Here is a 17,460-nt window from a genome sequence, read left to right on the forward strand (position 1 = left end):
TTCTTTGTAACTGCCCCTCAAATAATTGTGAGCATTTATTGGATTGCTCATTAATCTCTTCCTCGCCAGACTAATTAAGTTGAACACCTTGTCCAGCGCAAGAAAGACAGTGAAATACTGGAGCAAGTCCAGCACAGAGCTACCAGAATATCTACAGGGCTGGAGCATGTGACATCCGAGGAGACGCTGAAAGAACTAAGTTTGTTTTGGCCTAAGCAGGCAAGACTAAGGGGTATCTCTTTGCTTCCTTCAGGTACCTAGCGAGACAGTGCAGAGAAAACAGAGCGAGGTTCATCTTAGAGGCAAGATAATGACAGACACACGTTACTCCAAGAGAAATTCCAGTGAGATAGATTGAAAACATTTTTCGCAAAGAATATATTCAAATTCTAGAACACATTGTCTAGCAAGTTTGTAGAATTGCCATCTCTAGAAGTACTGAAATTCAACCGGCAAAGGCCCGGAGCATCCTTATTGGAATTGTTCCTGCTTTGAGTGAGAGTTTGGATCAAATGACCACCAGAAGTCTCTTCCAACCTACATTATTGTAGGATTCTGACCTCTTTTTGTAGGTCATGTACTCTAGGCCTCTGACTGTCTTAGTAGTCCTTTAGTGGACCCTATCCAGTTTCTCCTCATGCTTCTTGAACTGGCAGCCCCAAACTGGACACATCTTTTCCTGCTTCTTCTCAAAGCTCACTTAATGCTAACAGTTTACTAACAGTTAACAAGTACTAATTAATGATTTGTGGTACTTAAATCATTTCAGTAAGAAGACTTCTGAAGGGAGCAGTGCATATGCATGTACCAGTTAGACATTCAACTCACATTATTGGACTTCTAGCTTAGTCATTACTAGATCTGCCTAAAAATTAAGATTTCTGGCTCAGAAGAACTGTTCTTATTTTATTTTGTTGCTAATCTGAAGTCATTCAACAGTAATAATTACACACTGGAAAAGTTAGGTAAAGATTTATTGTGGAATAATAACAAAGCACTGCGTTTCCAGAATGTGCTTCCTGGACCCTTTATCTTAGGAAAAAATTATGTTCTCCTAAGTGACAACAGTAGCAAAGTGACCTGAATATTACTTTTACTGATTAGCTTTTACACGATGCTGTCATTCTAAAGCCAACCTGATTTGCAGACTGCTATTAAGCTGCAGATCCTGAGAGACCCCCTGCATTTCTAGGCTCTGTGTTTTGCTTGGAAGCTGCATGTCAGCTCTAGCCTCTTCTTAATTTATGAGGTGCTCTAAATTTATGTATTTATGTTTCTCAGCAAACCCTCCCACAAGTAAAGTTTCTTCCAGTGTCAGACACTACGAAAACTAGTTATGTATATTAAAACACAGTTCAGATTATCTTCCATGAATACTGCATTGCTTCTGTTTATAAAGGGTTCTCCCTACTCCAGCTGCAGTAAGAGAAGCCATTTCCAGTTCAAATGGAATTTCAGTTTACAGCAGCAGGTCAAAGTTCAGCTTTAAAAGAAGACAGGGAAATCTTCAAGTTATTCATAGTAATTTAAACCACATGAATCTCGTAACTTAATGGAATTCTTGTCTCTATTCATGGAAGTTTAGCAATGCTATTGCTGTGTACATTAGCATTAAAAATAACTTTATAAACCTCTGACATTTTGTTTCACTGCGATCCGTACATTAATATTAATGAAATATTTACCATTTTTCTTGCGTGTAATAAAGCACTGAATATATATTGAATCACAAACTCTAGTATATCTTTAGGACTATGAGAAAAGACTGCAAGAGAGGGATGTGATTGACAGCAAAAATTACCTAGATGCACACAGAGCAGTTGTTGCCAACTATCTACAGAAGGTAAGATGCAAAAAATATGGATCCACCATGTTTCTCTAGGCCATATGTTGCTTCTATACTTGGATGTTGTGTTTCCATGAACACTAAAAGCTGATTAATCTCTAAACATGACCTACAGACATCTTTAGAATTCCAGATTAGTTCTGAAACTGGTCTAATTGAACAAGTGGAGTTTTGTGAATGACTCATTTACTGTTACTGAAAAAGATGCAATATAGAAAATGACCAGCCATTCTGGATTTTTCTAGCAGTTCTGTAAATTCTTTTTTGCTCCTGCATCCCAGAGATTTGTACTCTTGTGTCCGAGGTATTCACTGATTTCCCTCCCCTCCCTATTTTCCTTCTTGCAAGCTGTGATGCAAAAAACGTAATTATCTCCATGAAAGTGGCCCTAAACACTGTTAAAAATGATTTAATGCAAAACACAGAGTATCTTGTCCTGCAGCCTAAGGCAGAGGGTTTATCTTCCATCGCATGACCTTCGCTGTGGTGCTAGAGTAACATCTTCTCCCCCTTATCTGGATTTAATTTATTGTTCTAATCTGTTCATTCAGTTAGGATGATATTTTCTTTAATCCTTAGGAAAAAAATTACAGGGAAACATTGATCATATTACCAATTGCAATTTCAGACTATTTTGAAAAATAGCAAGTGCAAAACATGACTACCAGTTTCTTACCAGTACTGGAAATATCAAAAGTGTATCTAATCCTAGCCATCTAGCAAAATTTGTAATATGATGATAAGGTTGATTTGATGTAGGACAAAACAAATTATCTGTTAGAAAGAATGGTTGGTAAAAGAATCATAGACAGAAAAGAGCGTTTAAATCTTCCAGGCAAGTGCAAAACCCCAAATTCAGTATGATAATATAAAAAAAAATATTTTTAACAAAGCTGTTGTGTCTGTGTCAGCCCTGTATGCTTTGCATGGTATTTAAGTGTGTACTCAAACATATGGTTGACGCAGTGCACTGAATAATGGTATAGTAGTACAGAGTGACATACATTATGGTACCTTTATTTGTCACTCTTTTAGATAAAATGCAAGTAGCTTTTTAAAAATAATATTTGGATATTTTATACTTTTATAGTCAGATGTGCTGGAAAATGAGATTGCTCACTGAAATTCAGTTCACTCTGAAATGTGATCTTTAGATGCTTGTCACTTCAACACAAGGATAGAATAATAAGAATAACTTAAATAAAAAAAATTACAAATAACAAAGGGGGATGTATTGCAGAAAATTGTGTGTTATTGCTGTTCTGCAACTGGTCCTGTAACAGCACAGTATATAAAAGCATTATTAGCATTAGTGATAGGAAAAAAAGAAAAAGACAATACTCTGTCAATCTGGTTCCAGATGGTTGTTGGGAGTAGAGGGAAGACTTTCATCTCTGCGCCTCAGCATAGAAATGAAAGGAACTAAGAATTTTAAACACTTACTTGAAATCATAGTATTTGTAATACAAGCTTCATCAAGTGTTCTGCAGTCCAAAGTGTTGCTTTTATTCCCCATAGCTAATACCATATAGATTTCTCTACAGCTTTTTCTGCAGCTTCATTTAGGCCTGGAAAAGAGATGTCTGTCCATGTCATTTATTATTGTGATTGTTTCTGATGATGAGCTGTAAGCAGATAAGACTTCATTTTCTGATTGTATGCTTTCATATGTTCTTATGTCTGGCTAACCAGTATGTTTCTAGAGAATTACTCACTGTATTTGTAAATTAGCTTATATTATGTTCTGAAGAAACATCTAGTGGAAAGAAAATTTTCCTTGGACCATGACTCTTTTAAAAGAAGTGGGAAAAAATAAAGAATTTATATTTGGACATTTTGTTTGTGTTTAATAGAATGAATGTAAGTATTTGCAGTGGGTTTGAATTAGAAATGTACTTTTGACTCTTCTCCCTCCTCATTCACAGGTTCGAGAATCAGTAATAGACCGTTTCCTGGTAGCAAAACACCATTTTGTTCTCTCTGACCTTGTCAATGAAGAGGAGATTCCCAGCTTGGGGTAAGGGAGCTGTATTTATTTGTTGTAAATCAAAATAATTACTGTAAGACCGTTTCTGATCTTTTTTTGCAAAGTGTATTGATATTACTAGCTGATGTGATTTTGTGTTTAGTATAATATATAAATTTCCAATCACTATGTACACCCCTTCCAGTACAGACAATGTATTGATACACAAAGTGCATACAAACTCTTAAGAAGAAGTCTGGGTTTGGCAGAAGTAATGTGACAGTAGGTAAATAAAATCTAGTATGAGACAACACGTCAGGCTGTGATCTGATGAGCTGAGAATAGCCCTAACTGGTGCCAGATTGAATGATTTCCAAATACCAGACAAGCATCAGCGGTAGTAACACTACTACTGTTTTTATAGGTGATGCTCACTTAGAGTCAGTGCATGTGCCCTGCAAATAACCTGCAATAGATTTATTTTTTTTAACAGTCGTTTTCTTAATTTTTCTTCTCATTTATTTCTGTTTGCTGTTACTGGCCGTCATCATATGCTGTTTATTTTCAGAAATGTTACTAGGTTTGGAAATTACTTCTTTCTTTTAAGAGTATTGGTTTATTACTCAAGCACGTTCTTTGAATTTTTGTTCCAAATCCCATACATGTTGATTTCCACATTTTTCAGTCATCACAGCATAGATGATTCTTAGTGTTACTCACTTAAAGTCTGTGTAAGTAAAAAAGTTGGGAAAGATCATTTTTTCTTTCATGTTGAAGTTGTTTGTGTTCACTATAAACATGACACACTTGAAGTACAGCCAAAGCTTTTTCAATCCGCAGTATAAATCTAAACAGTCCCATCTACTGGAGATACGGAGACTTGCTCTCTTACAAAAGAGTTCATCCTATTTTTCAGTTTGTATTTTCCCATCATGGAATGGAAACATCTGAATGAGACTATAATCAGCTTTGTAGTTGTTTAAAATCAAGTGCTTCTAGATGCGTATCTATGCTAGATATTTTCCCTATCATGAATACTAATTTTTATTGGATTCTATTTGCTAATTTATATGGTTAGTGAATTTAAAATCCACCATCATTTGTTTAAAGCACCTACTTAGTGAGATATTTCAGTAACTCACAATTTTGTGTTATTTTAACAGGAATTACTGTGATTTCTTTTTATTATGTATAAGGAAATAATGCCATTGACTATCAGTTTTTGAAGTAGATTTTGGAATATCTGCAGTTAATAGCAGTGATGTGTAAAAACATACATCTGCTTTTTATTCTTTTCCTCTTTTTTTCCTTTGGTTCTGCTTTGCCTTGGGTTATAAGTTCTGAGGGTCCAGGGTATGTTGTGGCATATTCATTCAGCTTCCTTTCTGTAGCCTATTGTTTGTTGTACATAGCTGTGTAACTAGACTGTTTGCCTATTTCATACAATGATTGTCTTCACCTGCTAGATACTTTGTTTATAGCACTGTAGTTTAGATCTATCTTGAAGCTGTGTAATTGTCATATTTGTGTCTTACCTAGTTTTGGAAAAAAAAATAATTTGCACATTTAAGAATTTCTGAAATATAAGACAGAACTGGATTGTGTAGCGCTAAACAATTAAAACATTTTGAAATTTCATAGAGTTTTGTGTGGCACTAACAGGAGCATATATTTCCTTCTTCTGTTAGTGCATAATTTGCATGTGTGTCATGGAAACACTAGAATGCTGGATTCTATGCAAAAATGACTAAATATCTGTTTTATGATTATTAGTATTTTGGGACTGAGCCTCTTTAAACTGGCAGAGCCAAAACGACCATTAAGACCAAGAAGAAAAGAAAGGAAGAAGGTCACAGCACAGAATTTATCTGATGGAGACATAAAACTGTTGGTGAACATCATTAGAGCTTATGATATTCCAGTGAGAAAACCAGTGACGAGGTATGTTTGAATGCCTGTTCCCAGTACAGATTGGTTTTCTGGTTTCCACTGTTCTGAGGACAGCTGAAGCAAGTAATGTTGAAATTCAGCCGTGTACGTTGTTCTGGTTCTCATGATAAGAACACTGTCATGGTTTGATGTGGAGAGGGGGGTGGTTCTGGTGGCAGGAGAGGGGTTTTGATCCCTGTGACCTCCCCGGTTTTGGAATCGGGTTAGTCTTAGTTCTGGCCACCAGATCAGACTGCCATCCCCCTCGGGATTGAGCCAATAGGGCGCCTCTGTGAATTGCCCTATTTAAGTCAGGACAAAGGAACCGGAAAAGGTGCTTCGCCCAGGATCGAGCAGAGAAGGGAGGAGGGCACTGCCCCCGCTTCCTGGGTCCCGGCCGGGCAGCTGCCTGCATCGGGCCGGCGCCGCCCACGGAAAATGGCGGCGGCGGAGCCAGCTGGGGAACTCGGGGGCACCCCACTCCCGGGGTGCCCACTGGGCTGAGTTCACCTGGAGAGGACTGAGATCTGAGAGAAACAGCCGCATCGACAGCAGGTCAGTGAGGATGGAGCGGGAGGAGGTGTGCCGGAGCCGAGTTTCCCCTGCGGCTGATGGTGAGATAGCAGGCGGCCCCCTGCAACGAGGACGGCCTCGGTGGAGCAGAGACCCACTCGCAGCCCGTGGGGAGAAGATGCCTGAGCCTGAGGATGGTCGTGTTGGGACACACGACAAGGCAGAGAGGCATCTGGAGTCTGCGTGACGACCCACGCCGGAGCGAGTGGCTACAGCTCCCTAAGTACCCGAGACTGTGGTAAAGCCCACACCGGAGCAATCTGTGGGGAAGGATTGTTTCCAGTGGGCTGGACTCACGCTGGAGAAGTTTGTGGATTTTTCCTCGTGGGTAGGGGATCCATTGGAGCAGGGGAAAAGGGTGTAAGGACTCCTTCTCCTTTAAGAAAGAAGCAGCAGTAACATCACGGAATGAACTGACCTGCACTCCCCCAGTCCCTGCCCCCTGTGCTGCTGGGGGGAGGAGGTCGAGCCGGGAGGAAAAGGAAAGTGGGGGGGGAAGGTGTCGGTTTTAAGATCTGGTTTTGTTTCTTTCTGTCCTCCTGAGTAATCGGTTTTGTTTCCCTTTGTCCTTCTAAGTAATCATTAATAAACTGTTTTGCTTTGAGAAAGCCCTGTCTGTTTTGCCCAGGACCATGGTTGGTGGGTGCTCCCTCTGTTCTTGTCTCAACCCTCAGTCCCTTTGGTTTTTTTTTTCCTCTCCTCTCTACTTTACTGGAGAAGGAGAGACTGTGTGAGTTTTAGTTGCTGGATCAGCCTAAAACCACGACAAACACATACACGTTTATCTTCTTACTAATAATGATATAGAACCACTGCTTTGTAAGACTGTAGCACAATATGGTCATTTATCAATAACTGCTAAATTCAAGAAATGTTTTACCAAAAACTGTATTCATCTGCTTGAGGAAAAAACTGTCTGGAAGATAACTTACAGCTTTAACATTATAACGCTGGTAATACCAGATGAATTATACCTTAAACAAGCCCACTAGTTATACTTAGGGCAGTTTAAATTCATAGTATTTTAACTAAATATCAAAAATAAGTATTAAATATCCAGTTCTTCATTGTGGGATACTGTATTTGCCTCCTAAGCATAGGATGATGGTCTTCTCCTTTGTGAACTGTTTGTTTAAGTTAATGGACTGAGCCTAATTTGACTCTGACAGTTTTAAAGGTGACCGTTACCTTCAGGCACGTTAAGGAATGCCTGCACTGCCTGATGCTGTGTCATGTAGAGATACTTGAGTTCTGATTAGTCTGGTTCCATTCCAGAAGCAACATATTAGTGCAGCCTTCTCGCTCTCTCCCAAAATTAATACACCTTGCATTTAACTCGGAGGTACTTTCAAGCTGACCAATTACTGTACATACAGAATTTAGCACCTTCTGCTGCTTTATCTGTTTACTATAACAAAGGTTGTGTTGGATTTCTGTAAATAAGTTCACACTGAGGAAGGCAATTTGTATTACAAACATGTTGACAGGAAAGAAAAGATGAAAATTTCAATTCATTATCAGTATTACAAAAATAACTAAGAACTCTCCTAGTCTTTTTGCATTATGTAAGACCTTATTTTGAGCTGCTTTATCCATGAATAGTTATTCTTTTCTAATCTCTACTGTGGTGTTGCTACAAAAAAAGTTATGTGGAAACACTATAAAAAGAAACGTATTAACATTTATTTTTTTTCACTCATGGGTTGCTGATTGTGTAATATTCATATGGGTTTAATTTTGTGCTAGAGGCCTTGACTGGATATCATGAAGTCTACAGTGTTTATGAAATCTGTGGGGATTCATGTCCTTAAACTGAAAAACCTGTAGCTCAAGGAGATTGTACAGGAAGGAAAAAAAAAAAAAAAAGTCTAGGGTTTATAAGCTCTTCAGAAAAGAGAGGCACAAAGCATTCTTTTGCAATGAGGCTTACAAGAGCTATACACTCTCTACCCTTTTCTGGCATTCTTTTCCCATTCTTTGATCAAATAAATATCTTTCCAAGGTTAATTTCATAACATAACTGCAGCTGAACTATTTCTAGAATTCTGTATGGTTAATACAGAATATGAGGGATTCCTATTTTGTAATGTGTTTGTTCTCTGTTCTTTCCTGTTGTTGTCTGTTTCCTCTTGCAGCAAACTTCAACAACCATCCAAATCTTCGAGGTCCTTTAATGAGATGTTTGCAGCCTCTCCATCAGCTCAGAGCCCAACTAGTAGCCCAGATTGGGCATTCAACCAGGTATGTTACAAAACTAACATTTTCTTATGCGAGGCTGTGAGCATTCCTCTTTTCCCACAGACGGTGAAGTTTACCGTCAGAAAGGTATCTTACTAGTGAGGTTGGCTTGCCCACTCCTTGGTCTCCAAAAAACAGTAAAGCTGCAAAAAGTTCAGAGAAGGGTGATAAGGATGCCAGAAACACGGAACGGTTGCTGTACAGTGAAAAATGGTAGGGCTTTTCAGCCAGAACAGCAGTAACTGTGAGTAGGGGGGGGAGGAATATGGTAGAGAGGTGCAAAATCATGAGTGACAGAGACTGGACAGGGATTGACTGTTTACTGGCTCTTTCAGGACAAGGGTGAAGAATGGTCAAATGAAGCTGGTAGGAGTTATACTCAAAATAAGCAGAAGGCTCCGATTCTTCATGTAGCAGTTAGTAGGTGCCCAGAGATGTTGCTTACACGTATTGCAGACTAAAGAGGTTTCTTGCGTTGAAGTGGGCATTGGAGTGGGCATTTGGAAGAGTGATCCATTGGGAGTTACTAAATAGAAAAGTCATGACAGGCTTATGAAAGTCCTTCATCTATAAATGGTTGAAGCCTGGAAGAGTAATAGGATATAATAGCATATATGACTGTTCTGTTCTTACTGTTCTGTAGGTGTCTGCTGGTGGCCATTTTCACAGCCTGAGTTTTGGGCCCAGTGCACTCTCTGTCTAAGCCAGCACAGCCATTCTTATGGCTGGTACTGAAACTGCATTTGCTTGCTGTTGAGAACTAAATTCAGCATCCTTCTGAATGAAGATGGAAGCCCTTCAGGGTTTTCTCTTTTTCCTGTTTTTCTTATGATTTTCATTCAAAATTATAGCTTTTGGAAATGTGGAAAAGGTTCTTCCATATGCAGTTGAATGCTAATGAAATGCTCCATTAAGGCATTTTTAATCTCATTAGGGATTTTTAGTGTCTTATAGAAGTTGCTCATCTGTAATAGGGGCCAGGTTCAGAGACAACCAGGACTGTAGCAGTAGGCCTCTTGGATTACAGTAAGAGGATAGATACAAGCACACTTTTTTCCACTGGTGCCTGGATCACATGCTCTGTTTCAGTTACCTTTTATTAGATAGCCAGTAGCTTTCCCACTCTCAGGGGATAATGTGGTTTTGCCAGTGTATGTAAATATGTCAGGTATTCTGAATATACGTAATCTTTTGGTAATGCTAACATAAAATATTTTTGAAAGCTTCATAAATGCTTAGAAGCCTGGGAAGCACAGTATTTAAGGTGTATTAAAGTTTCATCTGGGCTGGACCAGCCTGATCTCCACAAATATATGTTTATTTTTCTAAATACATGAATATGTATAACTTAATATGTTCTGATGAATGTTCACAGAGGTCCGCTTCCATTGTTTTGATCTCTATTTATAGGTTTTAGTCCGTCCTTTTGTAGAAGTTTCTTTCCAGCGAACAGTCTGCCGGACAACAACAGCAGAGGGTCCAAACCCCAACTGGAATGAGGAACTTGAGCTTCCATTTAGGTATGGCAAAATTAAATCAAATTACTTGTAAGTAATAATAATTTAATTCAAGCATGCAAATTTATTGAAATTTTCCTATTCTTTTCAAATCCCTTTTTTGGTTTATTTAACCTTTTCAGAGCTCCTAACGGTGACTACAGCACCCACAGTTTGCAGTCAGTGAAGGATGAAGTCTTCATCAATGTTTTTGATGAAGTACTTCATGATGCTGTAGAGGTGAGTTCATACTTGGATGACAGTGTACATTACAGAATATTATGAGCTTTTTGAAGTTGACAGAATAAGACTTTTCAGTGTAATAGCTTTCACCCTACTGTGCCTCTTTTTGTCTCTATTTTGTCATTCCTTATGGTTTTATGTCTGTTCAATACTGCAAGATTGTTAGAGGCAGCAGTCTTTGCAGTGTTCACCTTTGCCTGTACAAATTAAGCTTGTACTATATAATCTGCTGCCAGAGTTGAACATGTGTATTTTACTGATATTTAATGAAACTGGAGATACTAAAATTGAGAGGCAACATATGAATTGTAATCTGAATTCTATTCTTCTTAAACTTCAAGATTTTTACTAAATTCTAAATGATTGATCCCAGTTCCTGTATTTTTTAGTAACTATGTTTTTATGCTCTGTTCATCCTATTTTACAAGCTGTTTGATGAGGAAAAAAATATATTTTGGTTGTATACATTAATTTTTGGAATGACATAAAAATTGCAAGTAGTAGTAACAATAAATTTTTATAAGCTCTCAGTGTTGGCATAACTCCTTCCTCTGTTGACACCAGTAAAAGCTTTCCCAGTTAATTTGGCATGCACAAAAATAGAACGCTCAACATTCTTGAAAATAGAACCCAAAAATAAATAATGCACACACTTCACTGAGAACAGAATTCTGTCCTCAAAACTGAAAAGGAATTTAATGCAGCAGAAGGAAGAAAAGTACAGTCTTGAAACTCAGATGTCACTAGCCTTTAGAGAATTTTATTTAACTATCAAGTAGGCTGATCATACTAGATTTGGAAATCCCTGATAGGCAATACACAGGAAAACAATGCTTCCATTCCACAGGGTTTAGTTAGATTTTCATACAATTTTACCTTCAAAAAAGGTTTTTTAAATACTAGTGAAATATTTCATTAGAAGACCAAAGCTTAATTTACTTTGTCTGAGAAGATTCTTGTGGACTCCTTGTCAGATTTTTGAGTTCTCCATCACAGCTTATACAGGAGTTGAGCCCTGAAGTCGAAGCGCGTTGTAGCATGACCATGACATTCTTGTATTTGTTCAGCATCTGGAATGCTTGAAAGGCATGCAGAATAATCATTGCCATACTAGTAACTGAACTTACAGTAAATTATTAAAACAATACAGAATTTTTATTAATGCCTTGATTAAATTGTTGATTGCATTAAAGGAAATGAAGCTGTCTTACAAAGTTTCATGTTGGGTAACTTTTTAATAGGAGGATCATGAAAGAGGAAGTGGAATCCACACTCATGTAGAGAGACACTGGCTGGGATGTGTTAAGATTCCATTTACTACGATATATTTTCAAGCAAGGGTAAGTGTCAGTAACTTGGAGCAAATCTCTTGAAATACAAAACTGGAGAATGGAAAGGGCCTGGTAACTGAATGTCAGATTTAATGATGTTCTCTGTACTTCTTAGTTTATTTTTATGGAATGATTTGAAAATGCCTTTGAAACCACTGTTTTTTGTCAAATTTGGTGAGTATTTGTCAGTAAGTTAAATGTTTTGAAAGGAGAAGAGACAGACAAACATACTTCTGTGCTGCCAATGCAGCCTGGTTTCCTTCCGTAATAAGGTTAAAAGTGCTAATTCTTTAGATGTTTTTGTCAGTAGCTTTTGAGACCTCTGGTATTGCCCAGCCTAGATAGGTGAAATAGGAATAGGACTATCATCTAGACAGGTGATAGGAAGCTTGACCTAACTCTTCTTTTTTCACACTTCTCATGAATCACCAAATTTTCAACTTTGCCTCTCCCAATCCCTTCTTTCCTCCATTTTTAGGATTTTTCAAGAGAAGCTTTCTTCAAGAGATATCAAGTTAGTCATGGGACTGGTAGTAAAACGTGATTCTTCATAGGAGAAAGGCTTTCTTTTTTTTTTTGTCCAGCTACCCATCCTGGATTTAAGTTAAGGAAACTAATTTTTCACATCAATAGTCCTATCATATTATAATCTTGCTGTAGAACTCTCTCTCTGCAGGGCAGTTGCTTTCATCTGTAGATCAAGTCATCATATCACAAAAGTCTCAGTTTCTTACTTCATGAAGATTCTGACATGTTGCAAACCAAATGACACATTAGATTGCTCTTCTCTGGCTATATGGACACTTCTCAGAAACATAAGGACTTTAAGACATACTGTGAGCCTCCTGGATTCTTTGAGGGGAGGATAAGTCTGTAGGGGTTTCATTTAATTTAAGTGCAGTGCTTGGAGCTCTAAGTGGTTTTCTTGGGATCTCTGTTTCCAAGGCGTAACAGAACATAATTGTCATGAGAGTCAAAAAAGCAAGGGATTCTTTTCATTGCTGAGAAATTTTGGACAGTGTATGTCTAACCAGTGCTAGTCCACTTGCTTCTGCTAGATCATAATATGCTATCTTCAACTTGGGAGGTTAATCAATGAATTTAGGTGTTTGAGGGTTGTGTTGCCCTATAGAATGAAGCTTTCGTTGACAAAGAAGATACAAGAAGTAAGAAGTCTAGTCTTCTCTTCATGAGTCTTTAGCCATCCTGTGCAGACCAGGTCACGTAATGTGACCATCGTTGTTATAGGTCAACAAACAAGCAAGAGTAAGATCTTTTACTCTTTTTAGGGAAATGTTCCATGCTGAATGTATGAAATTCACCTGAGAAGTGTGTCTGCTCACTGGCTGAGAGACTTAATGGGCAGACTTAGACGTTTTAACAGACTGATTACCAATACATAGTGAAGGGCACAGCCTATAATCCATCTTCGAGGATTACCAATACGGGTGCCAACCTCTGTTCTTCATACTTCTTGTTGGTGTATCAGTCTTTCTATTGTAGAACCAGAGTAGCTCCAGGATTCCTGTCAGATGCACTCCTGACTCTCTTTGAGGAGGTGTCTCAGTTTGTGATTCCCTGAGCACGGTGTGAGTGACTGCATAGATCTTCCCAGCATTAGAGATTCTTTTCATTTGAACAGAATTTCTTACTGAATTTTCATACAGATGAAAATATATCATCTATACTGTAGCAGAAATTATGAGTGATTTATTTAGAGTTTTGTCCTCATCAAAACTTAATTTTGTTCTTAAGTGCTTGATGGGCAAGCCCAGTGAGTCATCTGTTCATCTTCTGCATCCACTGAAGATGTCCTTCGTGATGGCAGTCATCTGAGTTCTGCCCAAATCAGGAGGTTAACCTTCTTGCTTTTCTCTTGAAGCTGTGTTCTTCCACTGTTGAGACTTGCCCAAGCAAGCGTGCGGCACGCCACCTCGTTTGACATCACTTTTCAAAAAGACCTTGTTTTCTGTTTGTGGTGGCAGAGGAGGGTGCAAAGGGCTGGTGGGTCTATCAGAACACTCTTCTGTGGAGAAGGTGGCTGACTGGGCCTGGTTCCATTTGCACCCGAGAAGCATCAGCAGCTTCTGCATGGAAGATGTCCATATGTGAGATTCTGGAGCATCATTCCCACATCACTCAAATGTAGGCAAAGGCCTGTTGGTGTGATGCTGCCTTCAGAAGCGTAGTCCTGCAACCTGTATTTTGCTGTTTTGTCATTTTTCCAGGTACATAGTGCCACGTGGAGATGGATGTTTGAAAGAAAAACAGTGAAGGGCTGGCAGTCTTTCTAAGAACTAGCATGTATGATTTCCATACGTTAAATATCAGTGTCCATAATATGCAAGAAGTACTGAAATCTAGTTGTAATTAATACATTTAACAATGAGATATCTCATGTCTTCCACACAGCTAGTCAGTATATATGTCATATTCTCTCATTTTGTTGTTTTGTAATTCAGAGTAATAAAGAAATGAAAGGAATAAAATATTTCAATACAAGTAGCAAATGTATTTGAGAAGTTTTTGCTTTTTTGCTTCTGATAAGAAGTATCTTTGTTGTAGATTGATGGTACGTTTAAGGTGAATATTCCTCCAGTTCTCCTTGGCTACAGCAAAGAAAAGAACCTGGGAATCGAGAGAGGTTACGATTCTGTGCGAAATCTGAGTGAGGGCTCCTATATAACACTGTTTATTACCATTGAGCCACAGCTCATTCCTGGAGAGTCAGTCAGAGAAAAGGTAACTAATCAGTAATTCGTCATATTCTTGCTTTTGTGTTTCCAGTGGTGCAGGTCTCGACATGCGTATAAACAGGTATGCTTAGTGTACTGAAGGACATGAACACAAGTACAGAAGGACATCAATACAAATTCTGAGTGTTCCGATTCAAATGTTCTAGCTCAGTTCAGTTTAATTGGATGCACCATTAAGTTAGATGGACATTTAATGCATGAGAAATAACTTTCACCAAGTATCTAGTTCCAGTGTTAATAGAAAGCAAATTTGCAATTGTTATCTGTGAGTATATAATTTTCCCATTTACTTCTGTAAACAATAAAGCATTCAGTGAGCATTTGTGAACAGTGGATGAAAAGGAGATGACAGGTACAAACATAGTATTTTCTTGCCTCTCTGTTTATGTTGTTCAAATACAGCATTTATTATTTATGGCTGCATGCATGCTTCCAGAGCTTGAAGATAAGTATTTCTAAACAGCAGCTGTTATTTTTTTTCAGTTATTTTACTAAACTAGAAGTGTCTTACACTCACAACAACAACATGTAGTTAAAACACATACACTGCTTGCTATTTTATGTAAACTTATGCAATGATTTTGAGATCCATTTAGCAAGGATGCATGTTTTTTATGCACAAACAGCAGCAGTTCATTCTTTTCGAATTCAGTGCTGTCATTTATTAAACACAAACAGGAACTGGAGAGAAAGGTCTATCATTACGTAATTTCTTTTTCAGAATAAATATAAAACTCTATGATGCATTCTAAAAAGCCTTTTTCCTGTTAAATTATAGTCTTGGAAGCTATCCAGTCCTATGTTTTCATGCTCTCACGCAATACTGTGGGAATTGTTATGATTTAGTACTGTTGAAAATAAAGAAAATTAATGCAGTGCATTCATGGATGCCTTTTACAGTTAATTAGTTTGAATGACGAGATTATTACTAGGACCCAAAACCATAAATATAAATATAAACTGAACAGCTTTGAAGCACCTTTAATAGATGAGACCTTATTCAAGAGTTTCATAGTCCTAATCTTCACATACAGTAATTAGTTGCTGGGAAAAAAATGTACTGAATTTGTAAGGAAGTGGATCTCTGTTTATAGAAAGACCTCTCTCCAGGACTTTCTTTTCAAAAGAGAAGTCATAGAAATTCAAGAAAAGAGACGAGATTGTTGTGAAACATTATGGACTATATGTTGTGAATCTTGACCTCTTTAAATAATGAGTAAATGTTCAGAATTTCTTGCATAGATGCAATTTGATGCTTAGTTACCAAAACATAATGTATTGTATTAATGCTTAGTAAAATGGTGCCATTTTGTAGCTATATTTAGAATTGATTTGAACACTTCAGAAGGGAATAAACAGCATATTTTATTAAAGTTATAGATCCTTCTGACGTAAGTTCTTTCCTTTGAAATACGATTGTGGGAGCTAATGGCCTGTTGCCAAAACTCAGACATAAAGAACTCGAAGGAGACTGAAGTACCTTCCATTTGGAAGATGCAGCGAAGAATCATAGCACAGTAAAGGAGTCTTGTTCTAAGTAGCAAGAAATACTACATGCCAAGGCTGCTTCTGACAAGGAGCCACACTGAGAAAACAAGGGGCAATGGGAACAAGTTGCACTGGGAGAGGTTTTATCTCAATAGAAGAAAGAAATTTTTTACAGTGAGAACAATGATTCACTTGGACAATCTTCCCAGGGACATGGTAGAGTCCCCGTCATGGGAGGTTTTCAAGAGGTGGTTGGACAGGGTGCGAGATAGTCTCATCTAGGCTCCCTTTCCCATGAAAGGTTGGACCAGATGGTCTTTCGAGGTCCCTTCCAGCCTGGGCTCTTCTACGATTTCATGGAAGCTAAACTATGCCTATAAGTATGCATTGTCACTGAAGTGCATTGAAAATAAAACCCAGGAATAAGGAAAATGTTGCTGAGGTAAGAAAGCTATTGGTATAGAAGATCTGTTTTCTAAAATTTGAAGAACAGTGGAAAAAGCAGTTGTGATTAATAAATCAGTAGAACTTTTGCCAGATTTTTGTTCACTCTTTGCATTAGAGATATTTCTAAATCTTATAAAAAATGTATTTAACAGCAGATCATTTGTTTATCTTAGATACTAAGCCAAACCAAATTATTTCTTTAGCAAACATTGTACAGGATTTTCAAATAATCCATTGTTTTCAAAGCAATATAAATAGAAAACAAAAAAATATAACTTCCATGTTAGAGGAAACTAAGAAAAGCAGGACCAAATTCATTAAGAGACTGTTCTATTTTAGGTGGTATATATCTGATGAAATCTGTACATAAAAGCTCTACTAAAGGGACGTGCATAATTCTAACTGTGACTGAAAAAGTAATAGTTCTGTGCTGCAACTCCCCAGATGTAACAGACATACTTATTATAGAAAGTGTTTGGCATAAAATGACAAAAACTAACTATTTTTGCTGTCCTTTGTTCCTACTCCTAGCCCATTCCTTCTGTGAAGTCATTTGAAATACTGGTGTATTGTTTTAGGATGCTAAGCTTAATTTAGTTTAATTATATGATACTTTTTTGGTTTCTTTACCTATTTTTTCTCTTTTTCTTGCTGTCTTTCCTGAATCTCTATATAGATGAATGAAATGCTTAAGAAGGTACAATATTAATAAATTAAATCAGCTGAGAGGTTCCTGTTGTTCCCTGTTTAAGATTTAGCTTAGTTTTGTGCCATTCAGCAATCTTTTTGCACGTGGAGTTATTACTTGACTCTGACATAGTAGCTGTTAATTTGTCAGTAATATTTGCAGTGAATTACTACGTGTAAATTTACAGAATGCCAGAGGCTGTGGCTGTGTATTCCGGCTGTTAATTACGGTTGAGAAGAATCACCACTGTGTGCCTTCTCTGCTGACTTGGAGGTCTAGATGCAGGGCCCTGCCCAGCTGTTCCACCTCTGGTTAGTTTGAGGAGAAAGGTAACAACTGACGGAAGTGCTTTATTTTGAACAAAAATAGTATGAAATATGCCCTTTAATTCTCAGCACCGCTAGGAATGTACAAAGGATTCTAAGTAGACGTAAAAAACTATTTTGACAGATCCTAAGA

General features: G+C 37.8%; 1 protein-coding gene across 3 annotated transcripts in view; it reads left to right on the top strand.

The window, feature by feature from the left end:
- Window positions 1-17,460, top strand: part of CC2D2A (coiled-coil and C2 domain containing 2A) — a 64,578-nt gene that overhangs the window by 36,520 nt on the left and 10,598 nt on the right. For all 3 annotated transcript variants that reach the window (XM_086611508.1, XM_086611507.1, XM_086611509.1), the window contains 8 exons: window positions 1,751-1,843; window positions 3,772-3,863; window positions 5,586-5,753; window positions 8,450-8,555; window positions 9,963-10,072; window positions 10,192-10,288; window positions 11,533-11,631; window positions 14,188-14,364. In XM_086611508.1, coding sequence (XP_086467634.1) covers window positions 1,751-1,843; window positions 3,772-3,863; window positions 5,586-5,753; window positions 8,450-8,555; window positions 9,963-10,072; window positions 10,192-10,288; window positions 11,533-11,631; window positions 14,188-14,364 — 942 coding nt within the window. The remainder of the gene's footprint in view (window positions 1-1,750; window positions 1,844-3,771; window positions 3,864-5,585; window positions 5,754-8,449; window positions 8,556-9,962; window positions 10,073-10,191; window positions 10,289-11,532; window positions 11,632-14,187; window positions 14,365-17,460) is intronic.

This window comes from Tauraco erythrolophus, chromosome 5 (assembly GCF_009769465.1).
Source record: "Tauraco erythrolophus isolate bTauEry1 chromosome 5, bTauEry1.pri, whole genome shotgun sequence".
NCBI classification, from domain to species: Eukaryota; Metazoa; Chordata; class Aves; order Musophagiformes; family Musophagidae; genus Tauraco; species Tauraco erythrolophus.